The 16,372-nt window shown below is 39.3% G+C and overlaps 1 protein-coding gene across 1 annotated transcript; it reads left to right on the forward strand.

Annotated features, from left to right (window-relative positions):
• Positions 1-1,228: 1,228 nt before the first annotated feature.
• Positions 1,229-10,314, forward strand: anxa4 (annexin A4). Its single transcript, XM_073478044.1, has 13 exons — positions 1,229-1,314; positions 2,579-2,630; positions 3,465-3,552; positions 5,176-5,270; positions 6,142-6,255; positions 6,631-6,721; positions 7,586-7,662; positions 8,017-8,073; positions 8,153-8,246; positions 8,355-8,450; positions 9,523-9,581; positions 9,725-9,847; positions 10,066-10,314. The coding sequence occupies exons 2-13, from the start codon at positions 2,622-2,624 to the stop codon at positions 10,120-10,122; spliced, it is 960 nt and encodes a 319-aa protein (XP_073334145.1). The 5' UTR covers positions 1,229-1,314; positions 2,579-2,621; the 3' UTR covers positions 10,123-10,314.
• The last annotated feature ends 6,058 nt before the right edge of the window (positions 10,315-16,372 follow it).

Raw genomic sequence — 16,372 nt, forward strand, 5'->3', positions numbered from 1 at the left:
TCACATGACAGCTGCAAATACTAGTCTCTACTTCGCAGATTTATTTTATTTATATCTCATCTTTAATTCATGTTATTTACACAAAATAAAATCAACAAATGAATCCTTATGTATTGACTTTTGCTCCCTGAAGGCCTCACCTTTACTAGCAACAACATTCAAGTAAACCTTACACATTAATGCATCAATAGTTATAATATAGTAATATATATAGTAGACTCTGAATTGAGTATTTCGTTTACTTTTAGTACTTTGAGTACATTTTGATGCTAATCCTGCTGCTAAGTAAAATTGACTTACAATTGACTGTTGACTACTTACAGAGTAATATTTATACGCTGTGTTTTACACTAATTCCACCACTGCTGTTTTAATTTAATCCCCACAAATGTGTAACATGATACAAAAATAGCTAATATAGCCTATTATACGGTGTTGATAATAGTGGTAGAACTAGTATTCAGATCATTTAATTGAAAGCACTTATACCAAATTTTATTTGTATTATTCTAATTTTATTTGATACTGACAATACAATTTAAAATGTACAGAAATGCTATAGTTATTGCTAATTTTAACCAAATACTAAAATAAATACTCCTTCATTGAAAATGTTACTTAGGTAGAATTATATAAGTATAATCACAACATTAACACTATGACACTGTTACGTCATTAGATTATCATTACTCCTGCATGGATGTTAAAGCAGGATTTAACTGCTGTAGTTGGTTGAGGTGGAGCTAACTTTAAACTGATAGTGGGAAACAATCACCCAGAGTTCAAAGTGACATCTGTTGTGCAACCACTGATACAACATTTAAACACATTCAAAACAAAATCCATGTTTAAAACATTTAAAAGGAAAGGGAACAATTCCTCACATTTGTAAGCTGGAGCAATTAAATGTTATCTCATGAAAAAGTATTTAAACAATTGCCAATTAATTTTCTAAATGGACTAATTGATAAGTCGACTGATTGCTGCAGCTGTAGGCTACTATACTGTAAAACAATCGTATTTTATGAGCTCATATTTTCTGTATGGAAAAATAACTGTCAAGCAAAAGCTACTGTAGACTTTGACATGTAGCGGTTTTCTGTTTGTTCTGGTTTTTCCCGACATTCATGGAATGCAGCAGTAAACCGCGCGCGCAGTCTAACGTGCACGCGAAGGGAGGACCCTGTTCGTAAAATTTGCATCCCGGTGGGTGGGACGTGAGAGCAGCTGCTGTTATAAAGTCTGGTTTCCTGGTCCGGTGACGCTTCGCCCTGTCTTCTGGCTCCTCACGAGACTCAGCAGTCTTCAGCACAGGTAAGGTGAACTCCACAGGTCGGTCCGTCATGTTCTCGAGCTGTTTCACCTTCTTTCATTTGACAGAGCAGAGCTCAGACTGAGGCGGCTGCTCCCCCGTCTGCAGGGTGTGCCCACTAACTTCATGCCAAGTTAACTGTTACCCAGCTCTGCTTCCTGAAACACTTCTGTTTTACACTTTGCATTTTGTTATCTCACGTGTAACCTCAACGTTACAGTGCGGATTTCTTCGGCTTTTAACGTGCAGTAACAACTTTAGAAACATAAGTCTTGTGTCAAGTTTTTCCAGTTAAAAGGAATACAACCTTTTCCTACTATTGCTCAATTCTGCTGACGTTATAAGTTGATTATCCAATCACATGCTTTAGAGGGGAAAAAAAGCTGAATATACTAAATAATGCATCTGAGAATGAAAAGTCAGGTAACAGGAAAACACTTCCAGACTGTTAGACACAAGTTTGACAGCTTAATGTGAACGACCTTCAAGCCCTGACATCACAATATACACACTAATGTGAAGTTAGATGTTGGTACTGCTGTGGCTAATAACTGGAGGTATTTACCAGAGGGATAACAAGCTAATATTTTGTTTATTCGGGTCAGGATTTCAATGTAGGCTACATCTACACTGCTTGCAACATGATCCACTTTGTCTTTATTTACAGTCTGTGGTTCATACACATGGTGTAAAGTGTGTGTAGGAGCCACCTGCCCTGTATTTACATCACAAACCACTCGGGTGTGGCTGTGGACCTACACACAAAACTCAGGTCCCTCTGTTTAATTAGTAAATGCCTCCACTGTCAAACTCCTGTTTTTGTCTGATAAGTAGTAAAACCTTAAACGTAAACGGAGAGAAGAATTTTCAATGTATTAACGTCTGTGCTGTGAACGTAACCTAAATCGATCTCCTCAGTAATCTTTTATTTAATTTGATTTGGACAGATGTGTGACGACTGTGTTAGTGTGTAAGTTGATCTATACTGGCAGGTAAAAAACCTCCCAGTACCTTTGCTCCCTGTCGAGTAATTACAGGTGTGTCCAAACAAACTCTAGCTTAATGAGATTAGCTCCTGGGACGCCAACCCAGCCGTGGGACACAAGAGCGCTCGTGACCAAATGTGTGTGACGGAAAGCCTCTCTGAGATGATGAATTGCATACAATATTGATCAGAGGTTAATGAGGGTCGCACTCAAAACTCAGACCATTTACCGCCCCTAAACCCGACACTGCATTTATCATTCTCTATTTTCTCTCTTGCAGCTTTCTGCATTTCCAGTTTGGGAAACCTTTCACTCTTCGTACAATGGCAGCGGTAAGTGCCACCCATGCACAGTAAAAAGATACAACAGCCGTGCAATAAACAACATTTACATTTATTTGCATGCCCGGTAGAGGCTCTGCTGTTTTGTTTCACTTGGATTTGAATGATATTGGCCATTTAAATATTATTGTGATGATGTGGTCGGCCACGGTTGGGATTCACAACGGCCCCTGCAATAAAAGTTATGTTGTCATGTTTATTTTATTCAAAACATAGACACAGGGTGATACATAAACATACATTTTAATCAATATTACCTTTTAAAGTTTGCATTTCTTCTTGATGAATAATAATAATCTTCTTGATTATGATTCTAACTCCTCCTGTTTGCAGGAGGGTTGCAACAGTATGAGATTTCCACAGCTGTCTCAGAAAATATCAAAGCTTCGTGATATACAGTATTCAACAACTTTTATTATAATTTTAAATTACAATGAACCTTAAAAGAATTAAAACAGTTTTTAAAAACACATTTTAATAACAATGCTATACCTTAAACTGACATACTGCTGCAACCCTCATCAGCAGTTTAGCCTATTAAATTAATGCAAAAAGTCATAATTTCAAATTTCTACATTAAACTTTTGTAAAATCATGATCGCCTTGAACTGAGATTGAAGGTGAGCACATTCAAACTTTTTTAACCTTCAGCAGAGAAATGTGAAAACGGCCTTCTAGCTTCAAACTCAGCACATACATCATTCAGCACAGTGAAGGCCAAACATCCAAGTGAAGTGAACAATAAGGGAAACACATTTTTGAGCAGACTTTAAAACTTATGTCTATTTATTTTATGTATTTATTTATTTTTTCTTTCATGACCAGATTGGAAACCGTGGTACAGTGACTGAGGCGGCTGGTTTCGACCCGGAGGCCGATGCCCAGAAGCTCAGAGAAGCCATGAAGGGAGCTGGTGAGTGATCCAGCCACTGTCATCCAGAAACGATCATTACCCGACGATATGTTGAACCGTGTCATTAAGACTCTGCCTCTACGGGGGAAAAAAATGTAATTAGTATTTTCCTCGGTCTCTCTCCTCCTCTCCAGGAAAGTTTGAAACCTAAATTCAGTGTTGCTCAGTGCCTGTGTTGTCATGGCAGCTTTTTCTGTTTTCATTGTCCGTTCATCCTGCTGAGAGCCTCGCTCGACACACTGTGTTGTAAAGCTTCTCCTCCACTCCTGATATGGGAGAAAATGAATCTTGACTTTGCTGATCATGCAGGAAATAATAATAACCTAATCTCATTATGGGTTGCTCTGTCCTGAAACCACGTTGGCAGGTGTGTGCCACTCGGAGAGGTACATCCTGACAAACATTCAGGCGTGTGTGACAGTCACATCTCTTTCTCTATCAGCTACATTCATGATGAGGAATGTTGATGCTGTTAAGGTTTGCTCACATAATCATCTTCCCCTGACTCCAGTTTGAGCTCTGCTGCAAACAGATGGTTTCTATGACGATGCAAACAAAACATCTGTGTGTTCGGATCATCTCCAGGGTTGCAGTTCTGATGCTTGATTCATTGTCCAACACTCCAAGGATAAGAATACATGACCCTTACAATTAGGGCTGGACAATACATCGATATTATAACGTTATTGTCATTATATCCACATCACTCGTGATGATTAATCAAATGTATTATGTTAATATTTTGTGAAAGCACCAATAGTCATCACTACAATATTATCGCAGTATTGTTATCGAGGTATTTGATCAAAAATATTGCAATATTTGATGTTGTCACATAGTCCTAGCGTTTATGAAGTGCTTTTGAGAAGATGTCAAACTCTCGAGATGTGTATCTTCTGTTGTGAGAAAACATTAAAACAGTGCAATATTATATGGCCATATGGCCCAGCTCTTCTTATAATTAGAGATGTTCTATTATATTCTATTTTCACACATATAAGATCACAAAAATCTGATAATTTAAAAATAAGAGATGTGCCAGGAGAGGTCAAGAGAGGTAGTATAAGCCATCAGGCTAATAAGATGAACCTTCCCTCCCTTACAGAAAAAAACCCAATAAAAATGAATGTAATATTATTGGGAAAAAAACTAAAAGTAAAAAAAAAACTAACCAATCAAGAGACAGTGATCCAAAAAAACATAGAAATACCTAAAGAATTAATACGAGGAAAATGTATTATTATTCATTATTATTCTTTATCATTATATACAGCCATTCTAGTAGTTGAAACTACTTAAATGTTTGTTTGTTTGTTTTTGGCAGTTTAAAGTTATACAAGTCACTTGCCATATGTGGATATTTGCTTCTTGTGCTGTAAAAAATCTGATAAGTTGCAATCATGCGTTCGGGACACTGCCAGGAAGTAGCAGGGTCCGCTTTTGAGGGTTTTAAATCACGTGGTATCAGATCGGTGCATAAACTTGCGTATACACCGATACTCAATTCAGCGTTTTAACAGGGGCATTTCAGATACTGATATTAGTATCGTAATGACCCAAGGTACAATTTTAGGTTAACATTGGTTAACTTTATAAAATTCAACATCGTATTTTATCTTGCAGGCACCAATGAGGCAACCATCACTGAGGTCCTCGCACACCGTACTATTGCCCAGAGGCAGCGCATCAAGGAGGCCTACAAACAATCAGTGGGGAAGGTGAGCGTTCTGACTGGTGAATGAAAATGTGTTTTTCATCCTAAATCCACTCACACGAAGCAGAAGAAGCCTTGATGGAGACTTCTGGCGGCAGCAGTGGATGTGTCATCTCTTAGCCTTTTTCCATTGTGTACCCTCTCATCACATTTTCACTCAAGGTGGGGTTTTGCTGTGCTCACATGGAGCTGATAGTGTGCACGTTAACTATTAACTGTAAAGCAGGAATTAATCCCACCTGTAAACAAACACCAGGACAGAGAGGGCCTTGTAGTCTGTAGGGAAGGGTAACGGTCACCTCCATAAAAAAACGTACATTGAACCCACAGAGGTATACTTCTCACTGACTGTTTCTTTGTTTCCCCATTATACGGATCAATATATTAACTGAAAGGGAAGTCTGGGATGTAAGTTGTGTTGACATAATGAGGTAATAACCAGCCCACCTCGCTGTGCCCACTAAGATGTCGATAAAGTTATCTGGAAGTTCCTGTGAGGGAGCTGCAGACAAAAAGCAGAGCTTGTGAGTGGAAATCCTCGCAGGCAGAAAGAGTGAGTCATGTTGCACTTTGGCGACGCCCACATGCGGTCACACAGGCGAGTTGTGAGGAACAGCTCCTCTGTTCACACAACTGTGTCCAGAAACCACACCCTCTAGTGGAGACACCAGTGAGGAAGAGTGGAATGTATGAGGTCATGTGAGGTCCACGCTGGCAGCACAAATCCCAGAAATAAAGCCAGTACTGACTCATTTTAATGCCAAATATAATCAGCTTTCATTACAGATTCCCCCTCTTGATGAAATATGTAAAGTACTGGGAATGAGTGATGGCCCTTTCTTCCTGTTAATCCATCTGTCCCAATCCTCCTGCAGGACCTGGCTGATGATCTGTCCTCAGAGCTGAGTGGGAACTTCAGGAGTGTCGTTCTAGGTCTGCTGATGCTGGCACCTGTGTATGATGCCTACGAGCTAAAGACTGCAATTAGGGTCAGAGTTTCTCATATGCTTCTGTCTTTATAGGATAAGTGAAGTGATTAATCCACAGCTGAAATGAATCCCTGACAATTACAAAATTTACTACCGTTTGAGTTACGTTTGCTAAAAAACTGCAGTACCCAGGTTTTTCAGGATATTATTTAACCTTTAAAAAGTATATTTATGCAGTCATGACATGTCCTCAGTACATATAGGAACAAATAAGATTGGGGTTAAGAGCCACAGACAGGGAAATTATTGAGAGACAACAACTGAAACATTGCCAAGTTTATCCTTTTAAGCTTTATGTTTCCTTTGGTTCATAAACTTATCTTGTGTAATCATTGTCTTTATATCTTATTTTAATCACATATCCATTTATCACAGGGGGCTGGAACAGAGGAGGCTTGTCTCATCGATATTCTGGCCTCAAGGTCGAACGCTGAAATAAGAACCATCAATGCTTTCTACAAGAAAGGTAAGTGTGCCCCCGTCTATGAATGGAATTTCTGACATCAGGTCACAGAGTATCTCGGTGTCTGTCGGTCCCATATGGGTTGTGTATGATATCCGATATTGTCTATCAGTGACTAACCCTCACAGATAGACTGTTCTTTGTTTGCAGATGCAATGACCTCCATTATTAGAAAACAGTGGACGGCATAAATTATTCATAAAAGCCATCACTGCTGGCTGTGCAGCAGTTTATTGTTTGCTCATTTGTTCTTCTGTGGTTTAAAATGACAGTAGATGGAAAGTATTTTCAAATTGTTTTCTTAAATGGATTTTGTCTCTGTAAATAAATTGTTTTGTTGTAGTGCTTTGTGATGTCACTTACATGTACATGTTTTGTACCAATGAATCCAGCACAGTTTGATTTAGATGACAACACAATAAGTATTAATAAAAATGGATTCAGTTGTATTTTTTTCTTAATCTCTTTGAAAGTATGGCCCATAACTCCTTTGTGTTCCTTTGTCTTTGTGATTTTAACATTAAATCACGTCACTATTTCATGTAAAAAGTAGTTGCTCACGCTTTTTTATCCACTTTGAGCTTATTTTTTTTAATTTAAAGAACATTTACTGAATGGTTGAGTCTGAAAAGCCCTCATCAGCATTAACTGCCTTTCTAAAAACAGTGGACAAGTTATCAACTGACTATTGAATGTAATTCAACTTAAGCAACACTTGAGAACCAGGTAACTATTAGCCACTATATAGTATGTGGCGGGTGTGTATCTGTCAGTTTTTATTGATTATCTGCCCCATAGTGGCCAAAATTCAACAGTTATTAGATTGCATGTGTTATATTTTCATAACTTATGTTTTTTTATTGGCAGAATATGGATCCTTGGAAGACGCTGTGAGCGGAGACACATCTGGGATGTTTAAGAGAGTTTTGGTGTCTTTACTCACGGTGAGCAAACATGAGCCCACATAACCTCTCGCAACTTGGAGCAATGTGAATGTTATCATGGCACTCAATACGGCTTTGTTAACATTCAGTTTGGTGAGAAAATATAGCTCAAGTAAAGTGTATTCACTTCCTTTCTTGAGATCGATCCCCCTTTTGTACGCACGGGTTGACTTTTAAAATGTCAGGAGGAACTTGGGGTTAAAAAAAAAACCCTTTTCAACCATTGTTTAGGGAAGGGGAAGCAAAAGTCACTTCTGCATCATAAAAATACATTTTCTCCTGTATTTTTTCTGTCTTCAATGTTGTGCAATCCTCCTCATTTTCTCCTACGCTGTTGTGTCTTCTGCATTACAGGCTGGCCGGGATGAAAGCGACAAAGTGGACGAGGCCCAGGCTATTCTAGATGCCAAGGCAAGAAGAATTCAGGTTCTTTTACATGAAAGTGTGTGTTTCGATCATGACCCTCATTTATTTTTTTCTCTGATTCTAGGAAATCTATGAGGCTGGTGAGGCTCGATGGGGCACGGACGAGGTGAAGTTCCTCACAGTGCTCTGTGTGAGGAACCGAGTCCATCTGCTGCGAGGTATTCTTACTGCACATTCACAGACATCATGTCTGCAGACTGAATACCTTGAGGTTTATCAGTGTAGTCTGTCATGTGAACAGATCTGTCATTGTTTTTTTCCTTCAGTCTTCGAGGAGTATCAGAAGATTTCTGGAAGAGACATCGAGGATAGCATTAAGAGGGAGATGTCTGGCTGTCTGGAGGACGTCTTCCTCGCCATAGGTCTGTCTTTGCTGAAAAATGTTCCTTGTTTCCCACAGAATGGCTGAGTACTCGTCCACCTTAATGAAGACACATTGTCTTGTCTCACCTTTTTGTTTCTCTCTACCAGCAACGTTATCTGTTTTCTTCATCGGCAATGCATTTTTTATAAAGTCGACCAAAAAACACACCTCGCAGTTAAGATTTTTTCACCTGTGGTTCCATTGTCATTACAGCAGGTGAGCAGCGTGTGGAGGGAGCTTGTGATTAATTATGTAGCCGATAAAAGCCAACGTGCACGTGAATGACATCGCAACAACCCGGCTTTAAAGTTTGTTGAAAATAATCGCATAAGTAGGCCTTTAGTAAATAAGAGAGGTCGCATCACAATCAGTGTGTAGGGGAAGAGCGAGGGCAGAGTGTCCACTAGTTAATCAATCGTGTATCCCGTCAATCTCTCGGATGGATGGGAAAAAAAAGTATAAAATGCTAAAATGGGTCTCCAAATATACCTGGGTGGACCACCCAAGTAACATCTATGTGTGGGAAACACTGCTTTATAAAGATTCATAAAAGTAAAAGGGAATACTATACAGCAGGTCTACCCAAAACTGAAAGTTAATGGTGCCCATCAAATCCTTTTGTATTGCCTATAGATTCAAAATGGTACTCGGATCCCAAGTTCCCTCTCTTGACTGACTTCTTTCGCAAAGTGTCAGTCTGCCCGCCATGCTCAAATGAGGAAGATTATGAATAATTAGGGATCCTACATGATTAATTTTTACTTTTATTTTCACTAGAAACATCTAGTGGCCGAATTGAACCTTATTTCAGGCCTGTTCAATCAATGCAATCTAATACAGTAACCCTGTAATAAAAGACATGTTGTGAAGCATCACGAGGTGAAGTTGTTGGTGCTGTATTCCCTTTGTTTTAAAACGTCTTTTTTTTCTTTTGTCTACACTCTGTCTCGAGATAGAAGCTTTTCACTTTTAAATCACTAGGCTTATGAACATTTCTATCGCTGAAGTTAGTGCATACATGTTGTGACAGCATTACACCTCATGTGCTGTCATTTGTTTTCTCTTTCCAGTGAAATGCTTGAGGAACAAGCATGCGTTCTTTGCCGAGCGATTATACAAATCAATGAAGGTAAATATTTCATGCTCGTAATGGAATGAGACCAGCAGACTGATGTTATCGTACTCTGTGGTGAAAAGAAGCAGCAGGGGCAAAGTCTAGCTCATTATAAACAGATCCTCTCTCTCTCTTTCTCTCTCTCTCTCTCTCGTCAGGGGCTGGGCACTACAGACAGTGTCCTCATTAGAATAATGGTCGCCAGGGCTGAGATCGACATGTTGGACATTAAGGCGGAGTTCCTGAAGATGTACGGCAAGACTCTGTACTCCTTCATCAAGGTGAGCGAGGGGCGGGGAAATACTGTAGTCAGCAAAAGCTTTGCAATGCATCAGCTGTGATATTATATGATGATAATGATAATAAGGATTCCAGCTTTGATCTTAACGTTCTTGGAATCTGTTTAAGGACGCTTCACAGTTTGGCTTCATGAGACTGATCGCACTTATTCCCTACACTGGTCCTTTGAAGTCTCACTGATCTTTCTCTCCCTGTGCAGGGAGACACGTCTGGTGACTACCGCAAAATCCTGCTGGAGCTGTGTGGAGGCGAGTAAAAGAAGCGCCAGAACAACATCTGGCTCTGTCTTCACTCCGCAGACCACATCATGAGCTTTTTTCCGTTGATGACTTCCTTGACCTTACCTATTTCTTCTTCCATGTCCTTCGCATTTTGCTGATTGACCGCAGTGCCTTGTTTTACTGTTTGTGTTGTAATACCAATTAAACCAAAGAGCGGTGACCTTTTACACATGTCTCTGTTTTTGTTATTGATCCTGCATTAAGGGTTAATTAATGGTATTAGTTAGAGAGAGATATATGCTTCTTACATCTTTAAGGACATAAAAGATGAATGTTATTGGCTTCCCCTCTGGGTCTTGGTACAGCACAACATTTTCATCAATGTCCAGTCAGTGAAGTCCATTTGTTTAATTGGTAGCAGTTCCTGATTTGTTGAGTCAGCCCTTCGTTATTTGACTCAATTACATTAACGGGCTGCTAGCTTGATTTGGGAGGCAGTAAAGTGTGCTCTAATCAAGTTAAGGACGATGGTCCATAGCTCATACAAACTTAGAGCACCATCTCAGAGCAATAAGCATGGATAATAATTTGCAGTGGTTGTACTCAAGGTGACCACCAGGTGGAGCCAAAATAGCTCTTCATAGAGTTTGTTTTGAAGCAGCTGGGAGCTCAGCAGTGTAGAAAAATCTCAGCATCAACTTGAGCACCCAGTGTCCTGTTTTCTTTATTGAGCTGCAAAATAGGACTCATTTGCAATGTTTTTCTCAGTAAAAGTCTAATGTTGAATATTTAGCATGTTCTTCCACTGACTCTTCTCTTATTGTGCTGGTTCCCAACCCGGCGCTCGCAAAAGCCTCACAGGAGGTCGTGTAACCCTCTTGATTTTAAGGGGATTTTAGTATGAAAACTTAAATACAGTACGCCCTATCTCTGAGAATTTAATTCATATCTGTGAAGAAGTGTAGATAATTAATTTCAATAGAAACTTAGAAAAACAAAATCTCAAAGGATGAGGGTAGCTGAAGACCTGAACACAAGCTAACAGCCTCGTCCTGCATTAGAAAAGTACACAATTAAAACAATCAAAGAGCTGATAGGACAATGGCCAAGTGTCAGGAAGAAGAAAACACTGACCTTGTCCAAAAAAAGCTTATTAGGTATGTATGATTGTAAAAAAAAAAAAAAAAAAGAAGAAGAAAAGTAAAAGAAAACTATCACACAATATAGACAGAAAGTTCTATAAAATGTTCCTTTAAAATATCAGGAAAACTCTTGTATTGACCTTTTTGGATAATTGTGCAGTTTATCAGTTGTGCTGCACAGTTATCGTTATGCATTGACTATTATATGAAATATCCATAAAATATGTCACTTAGTCGGGGGTCGTCAATTACTCAAGGATAGAAAAAGGGCTCCCTGAAGGGATATAGGATGGAAACCTCTGTTTGAACAACATGTGCTGTATACAGACTTTAAAATAGACCCAGTTTAGACTTGAAAGCAAAACATTCACCACCGCAGGCTGTCCACTCTGTGTGGTGCAAACAGGAAAAAGAAACTACATTGTTGAACCCCCATCAGACTGATCGTTAAGCAGTCAGATGAACTAATACATCCATTTATGTCTTTCTGTGAGGGACTGCCACCCTCTGGGGCCATCTGGTGAAAGCCTCATGTAGTCAGTTCAGAGTCTTCAGAGGTTTTCCCGGCAAATGTGAAGTCGATCCAGGCACCAGAAATGATTAAGAAAGAAGAAGTACTTTATTATTCCCCAGGGGGAAATCAATTTTCACTCCATTATATAGTTCACACACACACACACACACACACACACACACACACACACACACACACACACACACACACACACACACTCCATAGACAAGCAACTGAGGGGAGAGACATTAGACTGATGTGATCTAACAACAGGTTTCTCAACATCAGCCAAGAAATCATACTTAAGTTATTTCTGACAGGATTACATGAAGTGATGACATTTTATATCCAAAAGGTCAAAGGTCGACTTCACTGTGACATCATTATTTTCTGCAACACTTTCCTTGCCATTGTTCAACATCGCTAAGATACTGAATCGGTGATTGTGATCATAGAGATCTTCTGTGCTGCTGTGTCGAACATGTGCGTAGCATCCACGTTTTAGATGAACTGGAGGTGGATGGGGTGGAGGCGGGTTGCAACGATTTTGCACTGAAACGACAGCTGACAACAGCAGAGAGGAGGACAGCATTAAAGTCTGACGGCAATGACATGATTGGTTGGTTGTTTTAATCGAGGACGAATCTGGTTGCTTTAACTGAAAGAGTGAAATGCTCATCGACAGCTGATTAATTAGTGGGGAGAGAGAGAGTAAGATGGAGAGAGTTGTGAATGAATGAAGGTTAAGATGGTCTTCCTGATTCATTTGTCCCTTTGTCCTTATGAGCAACAACTATAGACGCCATTAGTCGACATTATTATAGAAGAAGACAATTAGTTTATGATTCAAATAAATGCTTTTAAACAGTTAAAGGAAAAGCTCTCTCCTTTACTGTGTCCAATATAAAACCTTTTTAGGAGCACCTTCGTTTATTTGAATTCATGGCATGAAGTCTGTTCATTAGACAAAAAGAGCATTTGTTTTTCATTGTGTGCAATAAACATGGTCTAATGAAAGGAAACATTTTAAAAAAAAGGAGGACCCCCTGAGAAACCACTTTCTCTATCAAATATTCTTGATGATAATAAACAGAAAGAGTCTATGTTTTTTTATTTAATACATCTTTACACTAATTTTTGATAAAAAAAAATAATAAGTTGTTCTCTGACATTTGAGATGTGCAGGAAGTCCTTGATAAACACAGGAGAGCCACAGGAAATAAAGAAGTGAGACAAAGAAGGTATAGCAAACAAGTACCACAGGATACAGTTACACAAGAAGACACTGTGTTCCTAACTACTTTGATGGCTTAATGGTTATCCCTTAATAACCCTGAATAACTGGAAGAACACAATATTGCAAATATTACCATGGCAACAGAAATAAAGTGCACAGCAGCAGCAGAAAACACAACCTAGTGCTTATTGTGTCCCCAACTCTGTGGCTGCTGACATTTGTAGGTGGTGACATGACAGCTCATTAACATCAGGAAAACAAAGTATGTGTAAAGACCGAAGCTATTGTTCACTGTCAGGTCAAAGGAACGCCGCTGTCGCAGCAACCCTGGTGTTACTTCAGTACATGGAGGTGGATGTATGGAGATGTGACGCAGAAATAACAATGCATGTGTTTTAAAGTTAAACTAAATTAGCTCCCACCTGTGCATTACAGGGAGATGTGGTGGCAACTTAAATGTGCAATATCTAAGAATTAGCCACCTTTGACCGCTAACTGCTTCTGACTGTAGCTGCTGTTTGCCGGTTGATCTGATGTCACATGATAAAGTAAAATAAGAGTAGACAATTTTTTTGAGCTGAGGCAAAATGGCGAACTCCTCCTTTGAGGCATATATCAATAAAAAAGTAAAAAATAAAACTGTATCAACAAGTCAAGCAGAGAGGAAACAGACTGTCTACTTTTAATTGCTCTCACAAACCAACAACACAAATTTCCTCTTTACCTAGCAGTGAGACATCAACATCTGAATGCAGTCTGGGGTTGCTGGGTCTGAAATGTGATGTGAAAACTCAGGTGGGAAAATATGTGACAAGGTCCAACGGACAAAAACCGTCTGTCAAGGTATCATGCAGGAGAATAGAGCACACGGAAGACAGAAAAAGGCTGAAGATAACATCAAACAGAGGACAGGCCTTTGCTCTGATCACAGGGGACAGCAGAGAGCAAGGAGAGGTCGCGAGAGACTGCTGAAGGCTGCAGCACTGCTCCTGCAGTCCATAAGACGACGTAAAGAAGAGATGTAAAGAAGATGGGCAGAGGGAGCCGACTGTAAGGCCTTTAACCGCCACAAAACCTGCAGTTATTAAAGAAATTAATATCAAAAGATGAATCTGTTTTCTCTTGTTTCAATTATGAATCAAGGCCAATATCCTGACTCTGGTAATACATTACTTTTTGTAATACAACACAGACTGCCAACAGTGAAAATAAAAGCCTTTGAAAAGCAGGCGTCAACCTTCAACACAGACAGCAGCTGCAACGATGACGGGGAAGTTGACAACGGATAAACCAAGGGCAAGTTGTGAAAAACATGCAGAGGGGAATAAGCAACATCAACAACGTCGCCAAGTGAATGTGCTTCTTTTTTTCTGTGAGAGCCGAGCAAGTGTTCTTGTTGGATGATGTTCAAGGTGAACTGTGCAGACAAATCACATCAAGCTCAAACTTGACATTCTCGGAAACGTTTTTCAGAAGAAATTACACCCAGAGAAGTTAGAGGGGAAAATATCAAACTAAATTGAAATGAAATGAGCAGATCAGGTGAATAGTGACAGGATGAAGAGCAACCAGGAGGAATAAAGAGCTGCTAATGAGGTTTCCTGAAAGCGTATATGCCTTTTTCTCAGCGGACATTATTATATTATATATATTATATTATTTCATTGTAGGAAAAGTACAAATGTTAATAATAACATTAAGAACGATCAGATCCAAATCACGGCATGATGGCAGGAATTAAATTATGCATCTCACTTTGTCAGAATGTGGTCACACTGCTGATTTCACTAATTAAATAGCGGGGAGGACAGAAGTGTTTTCTGCATATCAACTAGACATGTTTAGGACGTTTAAATGATGTGAAAATTTATGGCTCTCCTTGGGCATTTCAGAACGCTTGGTGCTTGCCAACAATGACGAGTACTGTTTCTGTTCATCACATTTGAATATCTGATGAGAAAAACAGAGTAGATGCTACAGAACCTTGGTGAGTTTTAGTATTTTTATTTTGGGGTTAGCTGCTTATATCATCGCCTGCGCTCTACACAGACAGAAGTGGATTTGAACACTGCATTCAGTAACATTAGATCATGATCTCATGTTCTGCCTGCAGAAACAAAATAAAATAATGAACAGGGTCTGACGTGAATCCAGCACTGCATAGTTGCTCTTTTTCTTCGAAGAACTTGACAATTATGTCACGTAAAATGTTATGAAAGGAGGGTTTTACTTCAAAAAAGTGCTATTTTAAACAGGCAGCTGCCATGTTGTTTTTTTTTTTTTTATAAAGTATCATTATGAAGTAAATGTTGTTTTTTGGAGTAATGACTGTAGAATAATGACACCATCAGCGTTTAGATTGGTTCCCTATAAACCTCGCTTTCATTTTGCAAAGATGAAATCTCCCAGGAAAATGAGGCTGACTGTTGATCCGGTCAGGCTGGCAGCCAGGCACCATTTCCATACGCTTTCATGACTCCATTACAGACTGTCTAAATGAATAAACTCACACTTTTTTGCTGTGTTGTTGGAAGCTGACACTCTGAGGAAAATAGAAATGATCCAGTAGTCTTTGCGACGGCGGCGGCAACAATAATAGCACTTGGAAACGCAAGCGGGGAGAGTTATCTGTTTCTACTTTGCAGTGTGATCAGTCGCACATAATATTCAGACTGTCACACTGACAATTTCACTGAATTTATGAATTGGACGTAATACCCTGTAAACACTGGGTGTGTCATAGTAAGAAAAGCACAGGTGTTACTGATATTGTTAACGTTAATGATGGCTCTGTTCTATTCAAGCCAGCGTGCACCGTACCAGGACCCTGAAGCAGCTTAATGGAATCAAGCCATTATTAACTTTGTTATTTTAACCAGTACATAAAGCTTACAGTTGAGTAAAGAGTTAGGAGAATTGCTAAGTGTAGCTAAAACAAGCACGACACGACATATTATCACCTTTAGGTTGATTTGTTGCAAACTTGTTAGCAAACAGTTTTCTATTTCCAGCTGGGCTTCATTAGCATTTATTGCGAGTTTTCACTAACTCCAGAAGGAAATATTTGGCTTTTTAGCTGCTAAATGCTAAATGCTCACAAACTCACCTTGTTAGCCTTTTGTAACCGGGCAGGAAGCCAATTTACAATCAATATTAGAGCTTTTTGCTGACAACAGCTGCCTGCTGTTGCTAAAAACTGTGCTAGAGCAGCGAGAGTGAAGCTGAACAGTAAAGTTGCGGACCATAAAACAGAAACAAGGAGCTGAAAGACTATCGATGTGCTGTAGAGTTGAGGGGAGCTGCAGACTTACATACCACGCATTTCACAAAGGCCTACAAGCGATCAAATGATTCATGGTTGATATAAAAACATTAAAGCAGCTTTAAGGACT

This window comes from Pagrus major, chromosome 12 (genome assembly GCF_040436345.1).
Source record: "Pagrus major chromosome 12, Pma_NU_1.0".
NCBI classification, from domain to species: Eukaryota; Metazoa; Chordata; class Actinopteri; order Spariformes; family Sparidae; genus Pagrus; species Pagrus major.